This window comes from Phasianus colchicus, chromosome 1, assembly GCF_987193195.1.
Source record: "Phasianus colchicus chromosome 1, bPhaCol1.hap1.1, whole genome shotgun sequence".
Taxonomy (NCBI): domain Eukaryota; kingdom Metazoa; phylum Chordata; class Aves; order Galliformes; family Phasianidae; genus Phasianus; species Phasianus colchicus.
Genome location: NC_143436.1, coordinates 31,296,698 through 31,317,532, shown reverse-complemented (window position 1 = coordinate 31,317,532; position 20,835 = coordinate 31,296,698). Strand labels below are relative to the sequence as shown.

The window sequence follows — 20,835 nt, the reverse complement described above, 5'->3', positions numbered from 1 at the left end:
GTCATTCCTGCCAAAGGATGTTTATGCCTACAGAAACCATCGCCCCACATCTTCGGGAAAATATGATTAACAGCGCTGTGCTGATCTTAATCAGATTTATTGAGACAAATGTTAAAAATCCAGCAGGGGTGGGGGGGGGCGAGGAGGGGGGCATTAAAAATATATTGAAAAAGCAAATCGAAATGCCCAGAGGGAGTGAGCTAATGACCGTCTTCCTATTACCTCATGAGATCAGGAGGTCGGCCGATCCGGCCGCAGCGCTGCGGTCAGCACCGCGGCCACCTTCCCCCGCCCGAGCCCGGGGCCGCGCTCCCTCCCGTCCCCTCGGCGCAGGTTGGCCGGCGGCCGCGGGCCCGCCGCCATGTCGGGACGCCGGGGGCGCCCTGAGGGGTGACATGGCGGCGGGTAGCAGGGGGCAGCCACCCCCGCGCGAGGACGCGGCCGCCCCGCTCCCCGCCCTGCCCCCCTTCCCGAGGGGCTGCCGGGCCGGGCGGCATTGTTGGCCGCGTCCATCACTCCCCGGCCCGGCTGACATAATGAATGCGCTTGGACACACCTTCCAGCCCGGCGGAGAGGCGCGGCGTGCCTCCCCCGAGCGCTCCGCTCACCGCAGCCCTCCCGGCCCCGCAGCCCGGCGCCCCGTCCCAGCCCAGTGAGGGGCCGCGGCGGCCGGGCCGGGCCGGGCCGGGCCGGGCCGGGCGGCCCTCGCTATGCTGCCCAGCGCGCTGTACTGGGACCTGGTGGGCTCGTCGGCGCTCCTCAACCTGCCGGCGGCGCCGGGCTTCGGCAGCTTGGGCAAAAGTTTCCTCATCGAGAACTTGCTGCGGGCCGGCGCGCCGCAGAGCCCTGCCCAGCTCCGTCCCCTCCCCGCCAGCCCCGTCCCCCTCAAGCTGTGCCCCGCGGCGGAACAAATCAGCCCCTCGGGGAGTCCCTATCCGACCAGATGGGCTTTCCAAGTGCTTAACCCCTCGGCGGCGGGCGGCGGCCGCCTGCCAGCGCGGGCTCCGGCGGCGGCGGACAGAGGCGGCGTCTTCCCGCCGGCGGCCACAGGTGAGCGCGGGGACGGGGAGCGGGCGGGGCGGCCGGGCCGCGGCGAGGTTCTCGCCATCCGCGGCTTTGAACTTCGCGGAGCCGCGCACCTGTGGATGGAGTGAGCGCGGCGGAGCGGCGCTGCTGGTCGCGGGGGTGGCTCCAATCGCTCTTCGTCGCAGCTCCGTACGGTCCGAAGCGGTCCGAGAGCCCCGCGCTCGATGCCGGGGGAAGCCGAGCGGCACTGCCGCCCCCGGAGCGGGCTGACACGGTGTTACGCAGCGAAGTTCATTTCCTAATGCGCCGCGTGTGTTCTGCCTGAACGGACCGCTGTACAGCGTGTTTAGGAGCGAGCGTTTCTGTCAGTCGTTAAGCTGGTTGGGGCTGGATTACAAAATCCCTAAAATTCAGCCGTGGATGTTGTATTTTCCCTTTATGTTCGAACGCATCAGTTTATTTCAGCATTCTGTAGCGTGTTCAGAAATTTGGTATATGATCGTTCAGTCTTAAACGTGTCTAAAATAAGACAGACGGAAGCCTGACTGTTGAGCTCAGGCTTTCAGGTGTGAAACGAGTGGCTCCCTGTAGAACCGGAATTGTTAACAGTTATTTTCTTTTCCAAGTGTACTTTTACTTTAATTAAATCCTACGAAGCGTTCTGCAAAATCCAAAACATTTTTTGTGTCTTTAGCATTTCCAGGCCTTGGTGATGTGAGCGTATCTTAAGCATTTCAGTTATTTAAACGCATGTTTGTGTTTCCCAAGACAGGATAGAGAACAAACCCCATCTTTCTGCAATTAGCTGCACATTCCTTTTCTTTATTCTTATTTATTTATTTATTTATTTATTTATTTTGAGTTGTAGAGCCAGTGCTGCTTTTCTATGTACAAAGCACACATAGGAGCAGGACAGCAGATCCCCCAGCATTCACAGCTTAGCAGACTTTTTCTAACTCTCACACGTTACTTAATGTTGAATTTTTCAAGTGCTTGCTTACAGAGTTTGTTTTACCATCGACCTACGTGGGTACCTGTGAATTTAGCAAAGTGCAGCATGGTCGAGCCTTCCTAGTAATGACCCTATATTTCTTGCTAGCCCGCAGCTGATTTCATAGGGAACTCTGGGGTAAAGCACCAAACCCTTACATTTGAGCAGTGAGAAATACGAGATTTCCTCATGCATTATGCAGTCATTAAGAAAGTCTGCTAATGTAGATGTACAACAGGAATGTATAGGTTCTAACAAGGGTAGTAGATGCTGGTCTGACTGACATCTTTTAGAGTGATGAACAATCTTAGGATTCTGAGTTCTTGTCAATATAACTTAGATCAGAACAGCTCTACTGAGACAGATTTTGTAGTTTCTAAGGAGTCTCTTCTCTCTAGCATTGGCATACTCTACAGGAACTGTTCACACACTGGTCAGTGGTAATTCTGAGTAAGGCTCGCATGGTCAAGCTGTAGTTCCTTGCTTGTACTCTGGTAGGGAAAAAGGCTTTTTTGTCAGAGTATGGATTTTCAGGGTTTACAGAAGATATGTTAACTAAGGAGTTTTTATTAGGTAAATCTCAGAATTGTAGGATTTGGAAGGGAACTTTAGGGATCATTGAGTCCAACCCCCTGCTAAAGCAAGTTCCGTACAGCAGGCGAGGTGGTTTTTTAATTTAGAGATTTTTATGTGTACTAAATATTTGTTTGGAGGATTACAGTTTTATCATTTCAGCTTGGACTTCCAAATCTATACAACATTGTAGTCTGAGTTCTTATTAAAGATTACAGAACAGAATAAAGCAAATTGCTTTTTTAATCTTTCTGAGGTGGCAAGTATTTACATACTATGTAGAGACTGAAAGTGCTCTAACAAACTAGATTTTCACAATTCAAAGTGTTTAAAGTGGAAAAAAAAAAAAAAAAAAAAAAGACTGAAAAGTATCATAATTATTGGGATCAGTGATCTGTATTGCTTGTGTAGTCCCAAATTCTGGTGTGGCCACCAAAATTTTCCAGAAAGCAAGGCATAGCAAATCACAGCAGAGACCCAACTTGACACGCTGAAATTTTTTACAGATCCAAACCCAACATTTACCCATAGCACCTATTAAGGAATGACATGAGCAAAGCACTCTGTTTTGGGATGTTATTTAACCTTCTGTAAAAGTGCCAAGGAATAAAAATCCTGTATTCTTTCTGTAAACAGGAAAGCTCTCATCCATGTATGCCACGGAGTTTGGCTGGGATTGGACTGTTGATGTGGTGGCCTTTCCCTTTGTAACCCTTCAGCAGCAGTTTTATTAGCAAATTTTCATTCATATTACTTACAGATTTGTACTGATACAGTTTTATCATTCAAGTATTTATCTGCTTATGTATTTTGAGTTCCCCTAAAAATGATCCTTAAGGAAAAACTGAACAAGTACTCCTGAAGTATTACACTGTAAGATGCATCATCTAATGAGTGAAAGAAAATTTGAAAAGAAATATTGCTATGCTCTCTGTAAATTTTAAAATCACTTTCCAGCATTGCATTGATTTTTATAAATGAAATCAAAACAAAGGTTTTTAAAACTTAGCTTATTTTGACTTAGTACAACCACATGAACCGGAGTGTTTCACGGAGCAAGGAAAAGCAGAAGGAATGGTAATGGCAGATGATCAACTTGCCTTCTGCAATGTTTGCCTTCTAGCTACTCTGGATTCCTGCACGCCGCCTTGTGCCTTTCCCTCAAGCCACAGTGTTGGTGATAGAATGTTGAACTGGGCCCACTAGCTTCAGCACACATGAATCACCGTTTCTGTCTCACTGAACTGAATTTGTCCCAGTGTCAGTGCTGTGGGCCTGGTTCTTATTGTTTAGCACCTTTTGCCTTAATAAAATAGAAATTCAATCCTACTTTGAGCTTTGTGAGAACTTTGAATACACTATAACCAGGGCTGTACATACAGTGCAGAGCCTGGTTCTGCTTTTTAAGCTCTGGGCACCAGAAGAGTGTTCTTCCTATGTAGAAACATTTAAAAATTGCACTGTTATAAACCAGCTTTTCCCAGTGAAATGTATTCCAGCTATGTAGCTTATACTTCAACTGTGAAAGTGAAGGAAGCCTAAAGTAGAAATTTTGAGCAATCTGATGGACTCTGAGTAGGAAGGAAGTATGCAATTTTTTGCTTGCTAATCTCTGATTTGGTCCTTCTCCTTGTAGTCCAGTGCTATCATCACCTTCCAGTTAAAATGGAAGACTTGAGGGTTTCTCTCAGCATTTTCTGGCATAGGAAAATTATCTGGAGTGTGATGAGATGCAGCTGGCTGTGCTGTGAACTTTAAAGAGGTGCTCTACATTTCTTTCCTTGTGACTTGATTTCCACAAGTACTGGTTGGCACCAGATTGGAGTGACCTCAGAGAGAAGAGTGCTGTTCTCTGCTACCTGAAATTATTTTCCACAAAATCTCTTATTTTCTCAAGTAACATGCCCTGGAAGGAAAATGCCAGTAAGTTCTTTGCAACCTGAATATGCTCACTAGTACACACATGGCAAGAATTTGGCTTTCTACTTTAATCTTGGTGTTTTGATAGATTAACAGAGAAAAGAAACTGAAAAGCACAATGAAACAAATACGATAAACATAGTAGTGAGATAATTCCATCATAAAACTTTCTGAAAAACTAAGCTTATGGGATTTTTGCCTAAGGCATCAGAATACAGTAGAAAAGAATACAGTACATCACATATAACATGAAAGAAAGCAATTAGAATAAGTAAATCATAAACATAAAATGAACTTACACTAATAAACGTCTGTTCTACAATATGGATGTGGCTTCTCTTTCTCCAACATTTGAGTACTTTACATCTGAATGCATTTATAATGGCAGCGTGTCAGTGAGATAGGAGAGATCTCTACTGCATAGAGGGACAGCTGGGGCAAAGGAAGTAACTTGCCTAAGGTAATACAGGAAACTGGTAACATTGCAGAGAAGTAAAACCAAGTCGTCATCTGCAGGCTGACTCTTTGGGCTAGTGTCAGTTTTTTCTCCTTGATGTGATGACAGTAATTCTATCCTGTAATAATTGTTTTGCTTTTTTTCCTCTGCTTTTAGTAAAATTTCACGTTTCTTTATGACAACCAGGAGATAATTTAAATTATAGCATCTTTTCTTGCTTCCAGATAACTTTTTGAGCCATTTGATAGAATTGGTTTAAGGTGTCCAGCATGCCTTAAAAGAGTGGCTAAGAGCTTTAAGAGGCTGTTCTTAAAGCTGCCTCTTCCCTCTGTGTAAGGTTGCCAGAGCTAGACCTGTGCCAGCCCTACTCCCACCCAGTACAACTGGGCAGTCTGGGCACAGTGACAGCTGTGGTGGTTCAATGCTGTGGCCTCTGGTGGCATTGAGAAAAGACAAAGCTCCAGTCTGGTCTTTAGTAAGATTTGAGCACTGCCAGGAGATCTCAGGGTAGCACTGAGAAGAGCAGTAGTAAGGGTCTGCAGAAAGGCAATTATTTGCCAAAAGAAAACTGTGGAATTAATCATGCCTACAGATTACAAATTCATTTCTATAAAATGCCCTTTATACTTCAGATTGAGGTCTTCTGAAATTTCATGCTGTATTCATTGGGTTTTTAGAAAACAAATGAAGTGATAAAGATTAATGTCATCAGGCATGTTCTCTACACAAGTAGAGAATTTCATCAAGCTTCATTGTGCTATCATTTTTTACATTCTTAAGTACCCCATGATTTGGGAAGGCAAGCCCTCTGATTCTATTTGCCACTGAAAGTGGCACAGAACATCATTCTTGCTTAATTCAGCTTTGCAAACCAATTTTTACTCTAATATTTCTATCTTTGTGGTCAGTCATAACCTATAACAGAGCTGGGAATGAAATCTTCTCAGATTGAAAACAAGTTCAAGTATGTAAAGCAGGAGGAAGCTCAGGTAAGAATTGCAGTCTCTTCAGTGCATACTGCTGGAGTAAATGATGCATTTTAGGCAGTGGTAAGATTTTGAGTTGGGGCTGCAATGATGAAAATGAGTGAACTGCCCTATTGCAGCATGTGAGCCTAATTTCACCTTGGTTGAGGAAATTATTTCCAAAATGTATCGATAATCAAAGAAAATAATTCTTTATGACTGAAGTTTAGCATTTTTTCCAGCCTGCTCATGTCCGTAGAGTGGATGGTATTATTTTGACAAGATAAGAATGCCATCTTACTTCAACTGCTTAAAAATAAAGGGGACTTGTCTAATCTGGTTGTCCATGTACCTTGTCTAATGCATAGTTGATACAGAGAGACACCTCCAGAGAATGACAAAACTTATCTTCTTAGACATCTATTTTAAGGTGCTGAGTCTTTGTATAGAACTGCTTATCTCTTCTCATTGACTGTACAGGATGCCTAGGGAAGGAGATTAGCACACCAAACTTTTAGACAGAGAAGTGACAATAATGCCATTTAAAATATTTAACTGAGAAAAGAGAATTAGTAAGCAGAAAGTGCCAGGGCCGTGCACAAGCCTTTGGTTGTCTGGCAGAAGCCAAGCAAAGCAGGAGATGAAGCCTTCCAGATTCACATCTCATCAACAGCAAAAGCATTTACAAAGCATGGAGAAGGTAGAAGGAGTCTTTATTGCTGATGTGGAGAGGTCCATGTAGACTTTGGCAATGGTGTGGGCTATGGACGTTGTCCTACTAATGCATGCTTCTTCCTTATGTAGAGAAAACAAACAAATCATCATGTACAGCAAAGCGTGCCCTAATAATAAGGCATGCAAATGATACCTCTGAAAACTGGTGGGCATTCGTGTGATCTGAGCTAATCCTCAGTGTGACTCTGTCATCTACTACATTGTTGTAGGTGCAAAGAACCAATAATCATTCTGTTAGCACATTTCAAGCCCTATTTGGTGACATAGCTTTTCTGGAGCGACTACTCTGCTGATTTTTGAAAGCCCCATTGAGACCCATTATAAAAATGCAAGCCTGCTTCTCACATTAACTTTTCATGCAGAATTCCCAGATACATTTTTGGAACTACAAAACCATTTATGTGAAAATTTGCTGGGGTTTTAAAACCCTGTGTATATCACTCAAGTCTGCCTGTTTGTCTCAGCTTCCTCTGAGTATTCACACTGCCTGGTTTTACAGGAGAGAATGCAGAGCAAATAAGCAGGAATGGACAGTTCTGAAGTATGCTGCATCACGTACATTTGAAGAACATTTTGACACATCTATGTGGTGCTGACCTCCTTTAGTGGGAAATGGCAGCAGCTGCAGCTTTCCTCTCATGGCCAGATGCCCCCAAAGGCTTGAGGCTGCACAACCTCTGCCATATCACCAGACTGAATGCAGTGACCACAGGATCAGAGCCGTGGCCCATTTCTGAGGCCTATGGCTTATGTTATGGAGCAGGCCATGCTGCATGGCTTGGCTGGACCTCTGACCTGCCCAGTCACTGCTGGACTGGCTGCAGGGAGCTCCTCAGGACATGCAGCTTTCTTGCAGCTTTGTAGAGCCTGCTTTAGTCATTGCCAGGAATGAATGTATGTGGGAAATTGCAGTTTACTTTTACCCATTTCATAAGCAGAAACTGTTCAGGTTTCTCAGATGAAATGGAATCATTTTAATGCTTAAATATTAAATTTTCCTACCAGGGGCTAGAGCCACCAGGGAAAGCAGTTCACGATGGCTTAGCAATAGTTGGAGAGTGTCAGGGCTGTATTCACACAGCTTGAGCTCTGACTTCATTCTTGTGCTCAACATTGCTTGTTGCTGGCTGTGTGCTGCTCTCTGAATCACTCTTCTGAGGTGGTTCTGCTCTTGTTACAAGATTAAACCATGTTTTTACCAGCTAAATGTGAGGAAAAATCATGTCGTGAGGGAGGCCTGTGCAGGTAATACCAGAAGTGTACCTTAGGTTTGCTTTTCCTCATAGCAGTTTATTTATTTATTTCAATTGGATTGGACTTAGGAACCTTGCCCTCAAAATGGCACAGGAAGGTTTTTGAATTTAGAATATCTTCAGAGTGGGGAGTTTATTTTGAAGTGCCTCACTTTTGTGAAATGCTTGGATCTACACAGTGTCTGTTTTAATGAAATGGGAATGCTAAGCAGAAAAAGGATTAGGTGTCTCACATATGAATTATTAGGATTTAGCCCATGGTTAATGTTGACATGACTTGAAACAAAAGCTACTGTTCTGTTACTGTATGCTTCATTCTGGCCAAAAAATACAGAACTAATATTCTGGCATTTCAGCAATTTTCAGCCAAATAATGTTTGCTTCAAGTTGCTTGACCCACAGATATCGGTAGAGTGGCCATGATACATGTGACCACAAAACGAAAATATAGGCAATGTTTTCCATATGTATTAAGGTGCAGCTTGAACGTTTTTCTCTCCATAGAGCTTCCGAAGTAAAATTGAGTATAATTGTATTGTGTCACCTTCTTTACCGTTGTAACTCTGTAACTCCTCCACTTTGCTCTGAGTGCAGCTGCTTCAGAAGACATGACCTGGAAATGTGGTTAGATAGACCTAAGAATTTACACACAGATCAGTGTGGTTGAAACACATTAAAGATTTTTATGAATTAGACATGTGCATTGGCTATGGGTATAGGAGAAATAATGTCATTGGTTACTTCACAGGATCTATAGTGAATCAAACTTGAGAAATAGTTTCAGGAACCACTTGGTTCAGATTTGTATGAAGATATCATTTTGATGTTACTACTTAGTCAGGCACCTTCCCTTGGAGTAATATGTGCCATGCAGTCAAAGAAAAGAAAAAAAAACACCTTCCTCTCCCCCCCCCCCCCCCCCCCACACACACACAAACAAACAAACAAACGAAAAGCAGGAGTTGGCTGGAAAATGCAGTAAAATGGCCAAGAAAGATGAAAGAATGATTCCCATCATCTTGAGCAGATCTCTGCTTGGAGCTCTCTGCTGCTTGCTGTGCATTAAATCATTGCCACAGCATAGTAGAAGTGTGTGGCTAGTTTGAGGTTTTCTTAAGCAAGTTGCACATCTTAAGCTTTGATACTGATTCTTCTCCTGGCCTTCATGCTTGTAGCTCATTTTTTGAGAAGTTTACTGAACGGAGGAAACATACCTTTTCATATTTCTCTATCTTTATGTAAAGGAGAATGGTATCTATCTGAAGCAGTAGGTCATTCATTCCTTATTTATCCAGCTGTCTCCTGATACTCCTCTATGTCATGATTAGTACCACATTATCAAAAAAGAGCAAGGAACTGGAGAGAATTAAGGACCCATAAAAGGAAAAATCAAAGACAGGCCAACATGACAAAAATCATATGACATGAATAAGATGCTTAAGCTTTGATTAATAAGTATAAGACATTATGGAAGTCAAGGAATATTTGATACATGTGAGAGCTTCAAAACTGTAGCAGATAAAACATTAGCAGCAGATAGAAAGTATTCTAAAGGGCAAACTCTCATGTTCAGGAAGAAGGCTGAGATTACCTGGTAGGTCTTTTCCTTCTCCATTTTCTGTGCTTCTTTAGTTACTGTCCATCTTATGTACCTCTCCCACTGCACTGAAGCCCCTTAGATACATAGGCAGATAAAATGGCTGCACATTCTTGACTCTTTAAAGCTCTCTGGGACACAGTTCCATATTTGATGGTCTCAGGAGAAAGAGAAGCTTTAGAATACTAATGCCTGGCATAAATCGTTACTCTTTTTGCAAGCATGCAAATACTAGTTCATCATGGCAATTAGTTCATCATGGAATATATTTTTATTTCATTAGAAACAGCAGTGTTGATGAAAAACTGCAGTAATAGAACACTTAATCATTATAAAGACATTTTCACGTAAGCTTGTATGAATTTAGATGAAAAGAGGTAAGTATTTTCAAAATGTTTGGACTTGGTCTTCTACAATGATCTTTCATTGCTTTGGAAGATGGCAGATTTGTATGTCAGAAAAATTACCGAGACACCCTAGTATGTACTCAAGAACCTAATTTTCTGTGATCTTTCATTTTAAATTCAGTTGAAAAACCTTAAAAAATGAAGAATGCTGCTTATATACATTTCTCTTTCTTCCTTGTTGCTGATTTCTTAATTTTTTATCTGGATATGGAGTTACTTCTTAAGCATAGGGGTCTTGTGGTTCGTTGTTTTGAAAAATTCTATAGAAACATTACCAAATATTACCTAGTTCTCTGGGACAATTTTGCAGTTTTATTATATTAAGCAGAGATGTGTTCAGCAGGTGGTTTATTTAAATTTAGAACACTTTTCAGAAAGATTGAGCTCAATATTAGGGAGGCAGAATCAGGCCCTGTAGTTTTCGCCTGGGTTGTCTCATTGCATTTTATTCTTTAAGTTTCCTTAGTTATCAAAGTCTTTATTGGTATGAATACTGTATGAGCAGGAGAGTTGGGGATTCACTTTTAGAATCTATTTTTCTGTTGGCTTTTTTTTTTTTTTTTTGAGATATCATGCCTACTAGAGTTATTTAATGTAACTTTATGAGGTGCACTAAACTAATTATTTTGACTGCATTATTAAAACAACATGTTCAGTCCTAATATTTAGGATTACAGAAATTTGAAATGTACATTTCACATCCGCAGAGTTTCATTCTTATAAGAGATATACTGTGAGAGTTTTGCATATTATATTTAAGCAATAGATATAAACTAAACTTGTTAAAATTAAAAAGCGATTACTTGGTTTATCACTGTTTACCTTAAAAAATATTACCATCTTGAGAAAAAGGAAAAAGAACTTGTGGGGCAGGACTTTACACACTGACTTTTTGGACGACTGTTGTTATGAATATCACTCACACTCAATGGGTAATCAATTAGATCTATGCTTTCTTTGCAGCTCTTTCCAAACACTTTTTTCTCCGAGCCCCGCCATTCTACTCAGCATGCTGCGGTGGGTCCTGTCAGCACCCTGCATCCCCCACTGCTTTTCCAAGTAAGTTTTTATGCTTCATCAGTAATGCTTGAGTTATTCTGTAAACCAAAGCAGCAGGATTTAATGTGTTCTGGAAAGCTAATTGGTGATGCAATGGCAGCGGCTAATTCCTTAGTAAAATCACAGCAATCCTATTCAGAAGGTTTCCAAAGATTTATCAAACTTAAGTACACTGGGCAATTGTGAGAGATTTCTAATGGCATTGAGACACCCAGACTGAGCTAACCTAGGAAATCTCCTTGTTTTCAGTTTACTAGAAAAGGTTCTTTTAAAAATCAGTAACTCTTTAAAATCTGTCAATAAACATTTGCAAATAAGAAGAGCTGAAATCATAAAATGGATGCTGTATTTTAATGTCAAGGATAAATTATGATTCAGGAAGCTCTAGCATTATTTAAATAAAATAGTCATTCTTTTTGGAGCAGTCAAATGCATGCATGTGTTTAATTTTTTTTTCTTTTTTTTTAAATTATGATATAAAAATCTGAAGACAAACGTTGAGGAGAATTTTTGCCAGTGTACCCTTTGCACCCAGGATTAAAAGCTGAAATAAATTGCCATTCAAATCTAAATTTAACCTTGATTGTGAAGTTTGCATGCCCTGTTGTAAGAACATATATTCTTAATTTTACATGTTTATGGCTCAGAAACATACAGAAGACTTCTGGTCTTTCAAAAATTGTCAAATCCAAATGGGAACTGGAGTTCATGCGTGCTGTAGTGTATATTTTTTTATCAGTTACATTCAGACCCTTCCTGACTACGTGCATGTGTTTTATGAACGTTTCAGAAGAGCAGTTGCTAAGTTGAATGATTCTTGACAAGTGAGGCAGCAAATGCTGGCAGTTTAATGAGCTGCAAGTTTCTGAGCACCTCTTTAGGGGGCTGACACTTTCCCACAGAGCATTCTACATGGCCCCGGCTCTCCCACAATGGCTGACAGCACCATGACCAATCACCACTTTCACTTTACTCATCCACACGCGACCTCACCACAATTTTTCACTGTGCAGATGAACTTTAGGAACCATTTCACATTGAAAAGGCCTGGGCAGGGGTCAGTTGCCCTTTTGTATGGCCATAAAGCAATACTCTATGTGCCAGTCTTTTCTCCTGTCTCACATTCCAAGAGATTTTCGGGACACCATTTAAAGCACTTGACTGAAAAATAAAGCAGTGAATGAAACTGACTTTTATAGACTCATTCTAGCTCATCTTCCCATATAACCCTGTCTACCTGAAAAGGGATTTAGTGGATGAGCTAAGTGTATACAGGGACTTGCTGAATACATAGGCCTATTATCAACTGTGGGGATTGTTTATTAACCAGGACTGATACACTACTATTTTGGAAGTGACCTATTAATTGTCCATTTAACTAGAATGTATTGAGTTCAAATGAAAAAATGGAAACCATGACTAAAGCTTTTACTTGCTCCTTCAAGGTGGTCTCTGCCACGAAGGCAAATGAAGATTGTTGCACAGATTAGGGGGGACATTTATCACTATATACTAGGATACAAACAAAAGTCTTAAAAAAAAAAAACAAAAAAAAAAACAACACACACACAAAAAAAAACAACACACAAAAAAACTGGCAACATAGGGAAAGTTTGGTAACAGATTCACATTTATGTCAGTAGAACATGAAGTCTTTTGATGCACCTTCACAGCCACAAGTTTCAAACTAACTTATTTACAAAGTAACAAACTAACTTACTTCATTTCAGTGGAGTTGTTATAGTGAATGAATGAGTGTTTCTAGCTAACTGAAAAATCATTTAACTGACTAACAGAATTGTACTTTTTGAGTGCAGAGTCAGAATACATCTTGAAATATGGGGTGTTCTTGAAATCTAGGCTACTCAACTGGGGATAAGTATTTGTTATCTCAAACATGAGTCTCAATTTTTTGACTCAGTGATGGGTGACCCAACAGTTGCTTTCTGCTGCTTGGGATTGTTCTGTTTATGATTAAATTTTGTTCAGTTAGACTTTTAGAATCAGTCACGTATTGTGCCTTAGAGTGTGTACATTCTTCACTACTACGTTACTCTAATGCAAGTGTTAAGCTGTAGCCTGCATGCTGTCTGTAGAGGAATTAATTGGCACCTCAGGAGGCAGGCAGGAGGTTGTTTCTTTGCTGATTGACTGTGAACAACCAGCCAGGCAAGACAAATTTTAAGGGGTCACGTAATCTGGCATCCTGTGTCCTGGGTTGACAACTCCATTGTGGAATTCATCCTGGGTGTCAAGGGCTAGCCCTGTGAAGCTCACTAGTATCTCTTGTCCTGTGAGAGAAAGTACCAGCTCTTCCACTGTCATACTGTACCTTCAGCACACTTGAAAACTGCTGATGATTCATCAGAAATGACTTGGAGGTTCTCTGGAAAAAGGAACCTAAATTCCCCATACTCCAGCGAGATGTACATAAAGCACAAGTAAGGAGGAAGGGCTGGTGTTTGCAGCCAGCTTTGTGAGCAGGATCAGATCATGGTGGGAGAGGCTTGAGGGAACTATGTGCTCCTCAGGGAAATATGACTTGCCCTTTATGGAAGCCACCGCTGTGACATTTTGACTTTTGTTCTGCAGATTGTTTTGGTTTGGATGGAGAGTCACTATGTGATAAATATGAGGACAGTAGCCAGTAGGTTATGATTTTTTGTATCTGGTTCCAAATATTATTTTGAAAACTGAAAAACATCCATATAAATTTATACTTCTTAATACCATAACATTTTAAAGCAAAATAATTACTTTTTGCCAGACGCTGTTATAAGGGACAAATAGAAAGATGGTTTCTTAAGGTGTGGAAAAGATTTAAAAAGGCATATCTAGTAGAAGCTGCTAAAAGCAGTAGTTCCTAAATAGTGTTTGACAGTGATCTTTAGGGAAAGATCACTGTATACTTGCTCAGCTATTATTATTCATCCTGTACTGGTCACACTTGAAGGCAGGATACATGGGTAATGTATATAATATCAAACAAGTAGAACATGTGCCATGGAAGTAGCACAAGTCAACTTTGCAAGACATACATACACACACTTTAATTTTTGATTGTCGTGCCTACACTGTTCTACAGTACCCTCTGTGTATGTGTGTGTTTTTTTCTCTACTGCTGTTTAAAGATACATGTACTCCTGTGTATTTATGTATAATATACAGAATTTGAAATGTGGTGTAGCCGCAAGGAACAGTTTGTGAAAACTGCATCTGGATTTGATTAGTGTTTTCAAGAACACTGCGTTTATTTAACGAATGTATTTAATTCATCTTCACTACTTTCACAGTTGACTAGAATAGACCTTTTCATGAAAGAAATGAACAGAGTTTTCAAAAATCTGGTTTAGATAAGAGTTTTGCCATTGGCTTTGATATGGAAATGATTAAATCCTTGGCAGAAATTGAACAGCAGCACACCTTTGCAGCTGCTGTAGCTCTAAACTGGGACATCAGTCTTGACTTGTGCTTGTGGGAAGGTGTCATCAACAGGACAGCTTACACCTTTAAAGTCCAAATTGCAAGTGACACAAACCAAAGCCACCTTTGTGGCTGCCCTCTCACAGAAAGGTCATAGGTGTCTGTCTGTACGGTATGGCATGAATCAAAGGACTGCTCTTTGTAAGTGTCTCATGCGATTTCACCTCTAATGCTTGGTGACAAGCCCTATTCAACTAATCTTAGGTACTGCTCCCTAGGTGAGCATCTGCGGAAACCTGTGACTGCTGGAGGCATGCCAAGCTTCACTAGGACCGGAGGCTCCCATTAAATTACACCATGTCTGTGGGAGAGGGTGCACAAGAAAGCACTAGGATTTTGGGATTTACTGGGCATGAGGAAGGCAAAACATTTATTTGAATTTATTTTTCATGTGCTCTTTGTGAGGCCAATGAAGAGACAATGCGGGTACTTCCACTTTTCCATTGCAGTTCTGTCTTACACATTTAAGGTTGTTTTCTATGGTAGGCTTCCCTCTAGGTGTAGATCAAGTGGGTATGATTGAATTCATTGAAATCTGCCTTACTAAGGACTTGCTATGGGATGTCAAAGGATTAGAAACTAAAGTGAAAGGAATAAATTCAAGTACTCCCCAAATCCTGTAATAAAGAAATTGCTGTGGTTTCCAGAATAAGTAAGTGAATGGACAGGGATTTTCTGAGAAATAGTTCTCTCTGAAAGCCTTTCATTAGTAAACAAAACTAAAGAAAGCCTATTTAGATTCATTGAATCAGTGTTACAGACTGCTTTTTATCTGGTTCTGCATCTCACACAAAAAAATGAACTCCTAGGAAATCTTACTGTGGTTTGCTCAATGACAATGTGCAAAAGAAAGCAGAGTATTTCCTCCCGGTATTTGAATTTTACAGTAGTATGGGCCCAGTGTTAATGTTCCTCTATGAACTCATCTGATTTACTCTTTGCCATGTCAAGGGGAGACTCTTTACCACTGACAACACCTCTAGATCCAAGAGAGGATTAAGCCCTTAATGAACATGACTGAAGCATTACGACACACTTCTAACACCAACAAATCAAAAGTGGGACAGTGGTCTGCTAGCATTTTAATGAACAGCACTTAATATTTCTCTAATATATGTTAGTTATTATGTGAAACTCTCATTTATTTCCACTAGGAGAGGAAAGTGTCCTGCCTCTTCTGACCCAGGAGTCTAACTCCAAAGCCCGGAGAGGTATATTAAGAAGAGCTGTCTTTTCTGAAGACCAGAGGAAGGCTTTGGAGAAAATGTTTCAGAAGCAGAAGTATATCAGTAAAACAGACAGGAAGAAACTGGCCATTAACCTGGGCCTAAAGGAGTCTCAGGTAAGGAATGACAGAAAATCTGTAACTTTTCATCATTTTGAAGAAAAATCTTTAAAATGGCCTTGAAGGGGGAAAATGGAACAGCATAGAGCGAACCCTGAGCTGCTTCAGCCCGACCTCAGTACCAGGGAATATTGTGGAACAGATCATCTTGAGTGCAGTGACATGGCAGGTGCAGGACAACTGAGGGATCAGGCCCAGGTAGTGTGGGTTCATGAAAGGCAGCTCTTACCTGACCAGCCTCATCTCTTTCTATGATTGAGTGACCTGTGTAGTGGATGACGGAAAGGTTGTTGATGTAGTCTGCCTAGACTTCAGCAAAGCCTTTGATGCTGTCTTCCAGAGTATTCTGGAGAAGCTGGCAGCCCGTGGCCTGGATAGGTGAAGTGTACCTGGATAGTTACACTCTTTGCTGGGTAAAAAACTGACTGGATGGCCAGACCCAGAGATTGGTGGTGAATGGAGTTAAATCCAGCTGGCAACCGGTCATGAGTGGTGTTCCTCAGGGATTGGTACCAGGGCCCATCCAGGGAATTTTGAAAGTGCTAGAGTAGACACCTATTTCTGGAGTGTGTCTGAAAGAGAGTGAGAGTTGACAGTGTGATTGAATTTCTTTGCATTTGGCAGGAGTAAATGTGCTTAAGATATGTATGGCAGGAGCTGTCTGGTGAGCAGAAAAACCTGGGAATGATGATGAGAGCCCTCATCTTTTTTTTTTCTTGGAGATTTTCAGAATTTGACAAGGCCCTAATCAGTTAAATCTAACTTTGCAATTGGCTTCATTTTCTATGGAAGATGAGATGCTGTGATTGCTTGCAACCTGAATGACTCTGACTCCATCTCAAGCCAGCTATAAACAATAAAATAAACAGTATGAACGAAGCTGTCATCTCTGCAGGATAAACCATTTTGTTTCAGTGAAAATGTGCAATTGCATTCACCAGTGAGCTTCCTAAAAAATCCTAGCATATAGTCAGATTCCTAATATCACAGCTGTTTTTACTGAGATTTTCTTCTACGTTCTTGATATTCAAGAGAGCCCTGGGAAATAAGAAAATAATGGAGTGAGACACAGATAATAGCTACCACAACAGGAAAATAATTTTTTGATGTTGATAGACTAGATGATACCCATGTCTAATTATTTTTTTCTCATAAAAAGAAGAGTACCATGTAACCATGAACCATGAAGATTAGTTTTTCAGTTGTCTGACTGACTGCACTGGAGTAGCGGTTCCTGCCAGCTAAGGCAGTGACTCTCAGTCCTTTTCAGGTGCATCCCCTTTGCCTTTGTATCAAGTATCTGAATGCTAGAACTTCATGCAGATATTTAAGAGAAAAAAGAATATAATGTGAATAATCTGATTGGATTCCCTTCCACAAATGCTCAGTCCTTCTCTTAATCTAACAGTTCCTAAGCACATATTTCCCTAAGCTTTTCCCAGCATTTCATTAATGTCTTTGAGCACCCAAGCTTTGTAAATAAAAGTTTCTGAAAAATGAATTTTATTTCAGAAGCACATGATTCTAGGTAACCCCTTGGAAAACTGTATTTAGACAGATAAAATATCTTTAAATTGTTACTTCAGTGTCATTTTGAAGCTTTATGATGACAAAGCTTTGCTTGCAGATGGGACAATCTTAGCTCTTATAGCCACTTTTAAAAAGAGTATTTCCCATTGCTAGTATTATCACCTAATTTTGTTAATGGCAGTGCTAGTTTCCACTGAGAATTCTTATCTGCGCAGAAAGATGATACTGAAGGAGACTGCAAAATCCCTAACATTGTCTTCCATCTTTCCAGTTTACACCAAATAATCACTTGCTTGAGGTAGGGAAAGTCAAAGACAATATTTAGCTCAGCTGTAGAAAATAGGAATTGAAAAATGCTTAGCTAATGTCAATCAGTCAGCTTAACTGGATCTGCTATAACATCAAGTAAAGAAGGAACATGAAGCTAAGGGTATGGAAAATTAAAAAACAAACAAAAAAAAGCATGTAAAGGCAATGTTATTTAAAGAAAAAAGTGCTAATAAATTCTCATTAACTTGCAAACAGGTAAAAATTTGGTTTCAGAATCGAAGGATGAAGTGGCGAAACTCCAAAGAAAAGGAAGTGCTTTCAAACAGGTGCCTCCAAGAAGGTCTCCAGGAAAACTACCTCTCACAGTCTACCATGAATTTTGCCTCCCCATGTCCCTCTGTGTGGGAAGTGTCACAGGAGCAGACAAGTCCAAGGTGGAGGGAGAAGTCTCCAGGAAATTCTGAAAGACTGGCTAGTATACAGCCACCTCCAAGAGCAAACGCATCACAGAGCCCATTGTATTTGTATCCTGACCATGACACTGCAAATAAGGCAGTTACATCAACAACCTAAGAAAGTAGGGCCAGTTTGTAAATTGAGTGGAGAGTGCAGGCTTCAAATGAGAGGTTTTCTGAGACTAACAATATTTGGACACTGTAAAGCTAACTAGTTATGCCTCCTAAATTTGCTAAAGTCTAACACCATTAAAATGACAACTAATGATTTAAGAAATATTTTTCAATACTCAGTCTTTTCATGTCTCTTTTCCAGTCTTGTAATGACCTTAAATGTGAAATAGAAATTGATGGTAAGTAAAACAAAGTGAAGAGCATGAAGCTGAAGTTTTGCTCTGAGTTAAACATCTGCACTGTGTATAGATTTTCATTAAAACACACTGATAGAAAACCACTTCTATCTCTCATTGCATTTAGAACAAGCAATTTATTTTATGCATGAGATGAGAATAACCCTGTTTCCCCGAAGGTAATAAGTTGCTTTGGGTTCTTTTTGAGATTGATTAAATGACACAGTAGGTGTGTATTAGATAAATGTAAGCATTTTTAGTATGTTTCCACCATCTGTCCTCACCTGTATCAGTATCCAGCTAGTTGTAAATAGCGCAGTCGCACATCAGCCGATAACCATAGTAAAGTATGCAATAAAAAGACAAACAGCCAATAAAATGGACTGTGTTTAAGCCACTTTGATTTGGATGCATACTGGGAAATACAATTCACTAACTCCTTTATTTTTTTCTTGTGGGTGAAACCGAAACTCAGCTCAATTTCAGTGGATTTTGTCAGATTATCAGTGCAATCTCTCATAATCTGTGCTGTATTTCAAAATAGTGATGGCTATACACAGAATTATTGTCCAAATGGACTAGGCAAGAGAGCTAAATTGGAAAATCTACCAATGCAGCCCCTCTTAGAGAAGTACTGAAGGAGACGGCATGCTGTAGTTGTCTGATTCCTGACTTATTCTTCATTAAACTGGTACCCATTAGTACGTGTAAGCATATATCTGTATTAAAGGCAGGACAGCATTCTGTGTAAGGCAAGGACCTTGAAATAGTAGTATTAAAATTACTCAACTTGAAATGATATGCTTGCTTCATCCAGTTGAAGGAAATCACTTTGGAAGATAATGATCAACTTTACTTCATTTGAAAGGCTTTGGAGCTCAAAATGGGAGCTGAAGGGGCAGCTTTTTGTTGTTTGTTTGTTTATTTTAATCATACATTTATGGTTGCATCTGTTGAGAATAAAAATGGAAGGTATTTTATCCTGCAGGCAAAAACTTTTGGAGAACATTTTGGCTTTCTAAGGTCAACATGATCTGTGTCAGATAGCCAGAAGAGATGGTTATAGTAATCTGGCTTTCCTCATCATGTATGTTATGAATGTCTCTAATTATTCCTGCCTTTCAGCTCCAAAAGTTTTTGAGTTGCGTTGTGTATCTTACAGAAAAACATCCAGTTATTTAATGTTTAGCCTCTGGAGGATCATTTACTACTCCCTTTGTTACATGGTACTTGGGAGGTGAAGTTTAGATACAGTTGCAGCTAAGGAACTTAAGTTGCAATGACAAACTTTGTATCATAAACTGTATGCATAATTAGATGAGTTTTGTAGCCCACTGTGTGCATGGTGTGTCTTCAGAGTGCTCAGCTCTGCTGTGCCAGTCTCACACGATATGTCTTTCTTTGCCTGTGCTTTCCTGGGCTGTTTTTAAAGGAAAAAAAGCATTACAGAAAAATTCAGAAGTCATCTCATCCTCTGGTTGCAAACCTTTGTTACTGTAAGCTCTCTACATCCCCACCCTAGCAGAACCCTTGAACACATGTGATATGCCCTGTGTTATAGTATGTCCTGTGTTATATGTTCTTCAATTCTGTGAAGAATTTATTCCCATCCTGCAATAGAAATCCTAGAACTTACTCATACTCTGCCTGAAATCTTTAGACATGGATGGACAAATCCACATCCACACATGAAGATGAATTTACTTTCTAATTGTCCTGCCCTGCTTGACTAGCTCCTGCCTGAAAGACTAGTAAGTGCTGGTGGGCCAGAGTCTTAAGAAATGCTATTTGCTGGTGTCTGCCTACAGCGAAAGGCATACAAATATTTACAAAATGTCATCAAAGAATCAAGTGGAGGTACACGTCCTTCCCATTGCAGAGGAAATTGGTGTGTGGCATGAGAATTTTTTAGTTTTTTTTCCATCTCCCTTTTCATGGATAGCAGTCTTTACAACTGCTCATATTTTTTTTCCCACAAGTCAATCAAGAGTCAGTGCTAAAAGCAGCATAGATTTATGGACAGAGAAGATGGGATTGAGAGTCCTCCCAGTGAAATTCATTCAGCTGCTGATGTTATAAGCATTGAATGGAAACTGCTGTCAAACCTTCCAGCTGATGTGCTGGGCAGGTTTTGACCTCACTGAGGCAAGGATCAAGCAAGGCTCATGCTGAATTGGTTTCGTAGTTAGAATGTGATAAGTCTTTTAAATTGAGCAAGTTCTGGTTTTACCATAGCCTGCTAAAACACCACTCCAGGCTCACCATATCTCTAACACCTCCTACTGGTGTACCTATTCCAAAGCTAGAAGAAAGTTTCAAGATGTGAGATAGAGTATTCTTTACTTGAAAATGCTTACCAAGCTTTCTTCAAAACCCTAGAAATACACCTGGTGAATTTTGAATTATGTATAAAACAGCT

At 40.6% G+C, this 20,835-nt stretch overlaps 1 protein-coding gene across 1 annotated transcript; it reads left to right on the top strand.

Annotated features, from left to right (window-relative positions):
- The first annotated feature begins 336 nt into the window (after window positions 1–336).
- On the top strand, window positions 337–20,075 carry DBX2 (developing brain homeobox 2). The gene is made up of 4 exons (XM_031589560.2): window positions 337–1,050; window positions 10,888–10,983; window positions 15,621–15,808; window positions 17,867–20,075. Exons 1-4 carry the CDS (start codon window positions 711–713, stop codon window positions 18,182–18,184), a joined length of 942 nt encoding a protein of 313 aa, XP_031445420.2. The 5' UTR covers window positions 337–710; the 3' UTR covers window positions 18,185–20,075.
- Window positions 20,076–20,835: the final 760 nt, after the last annotated feature.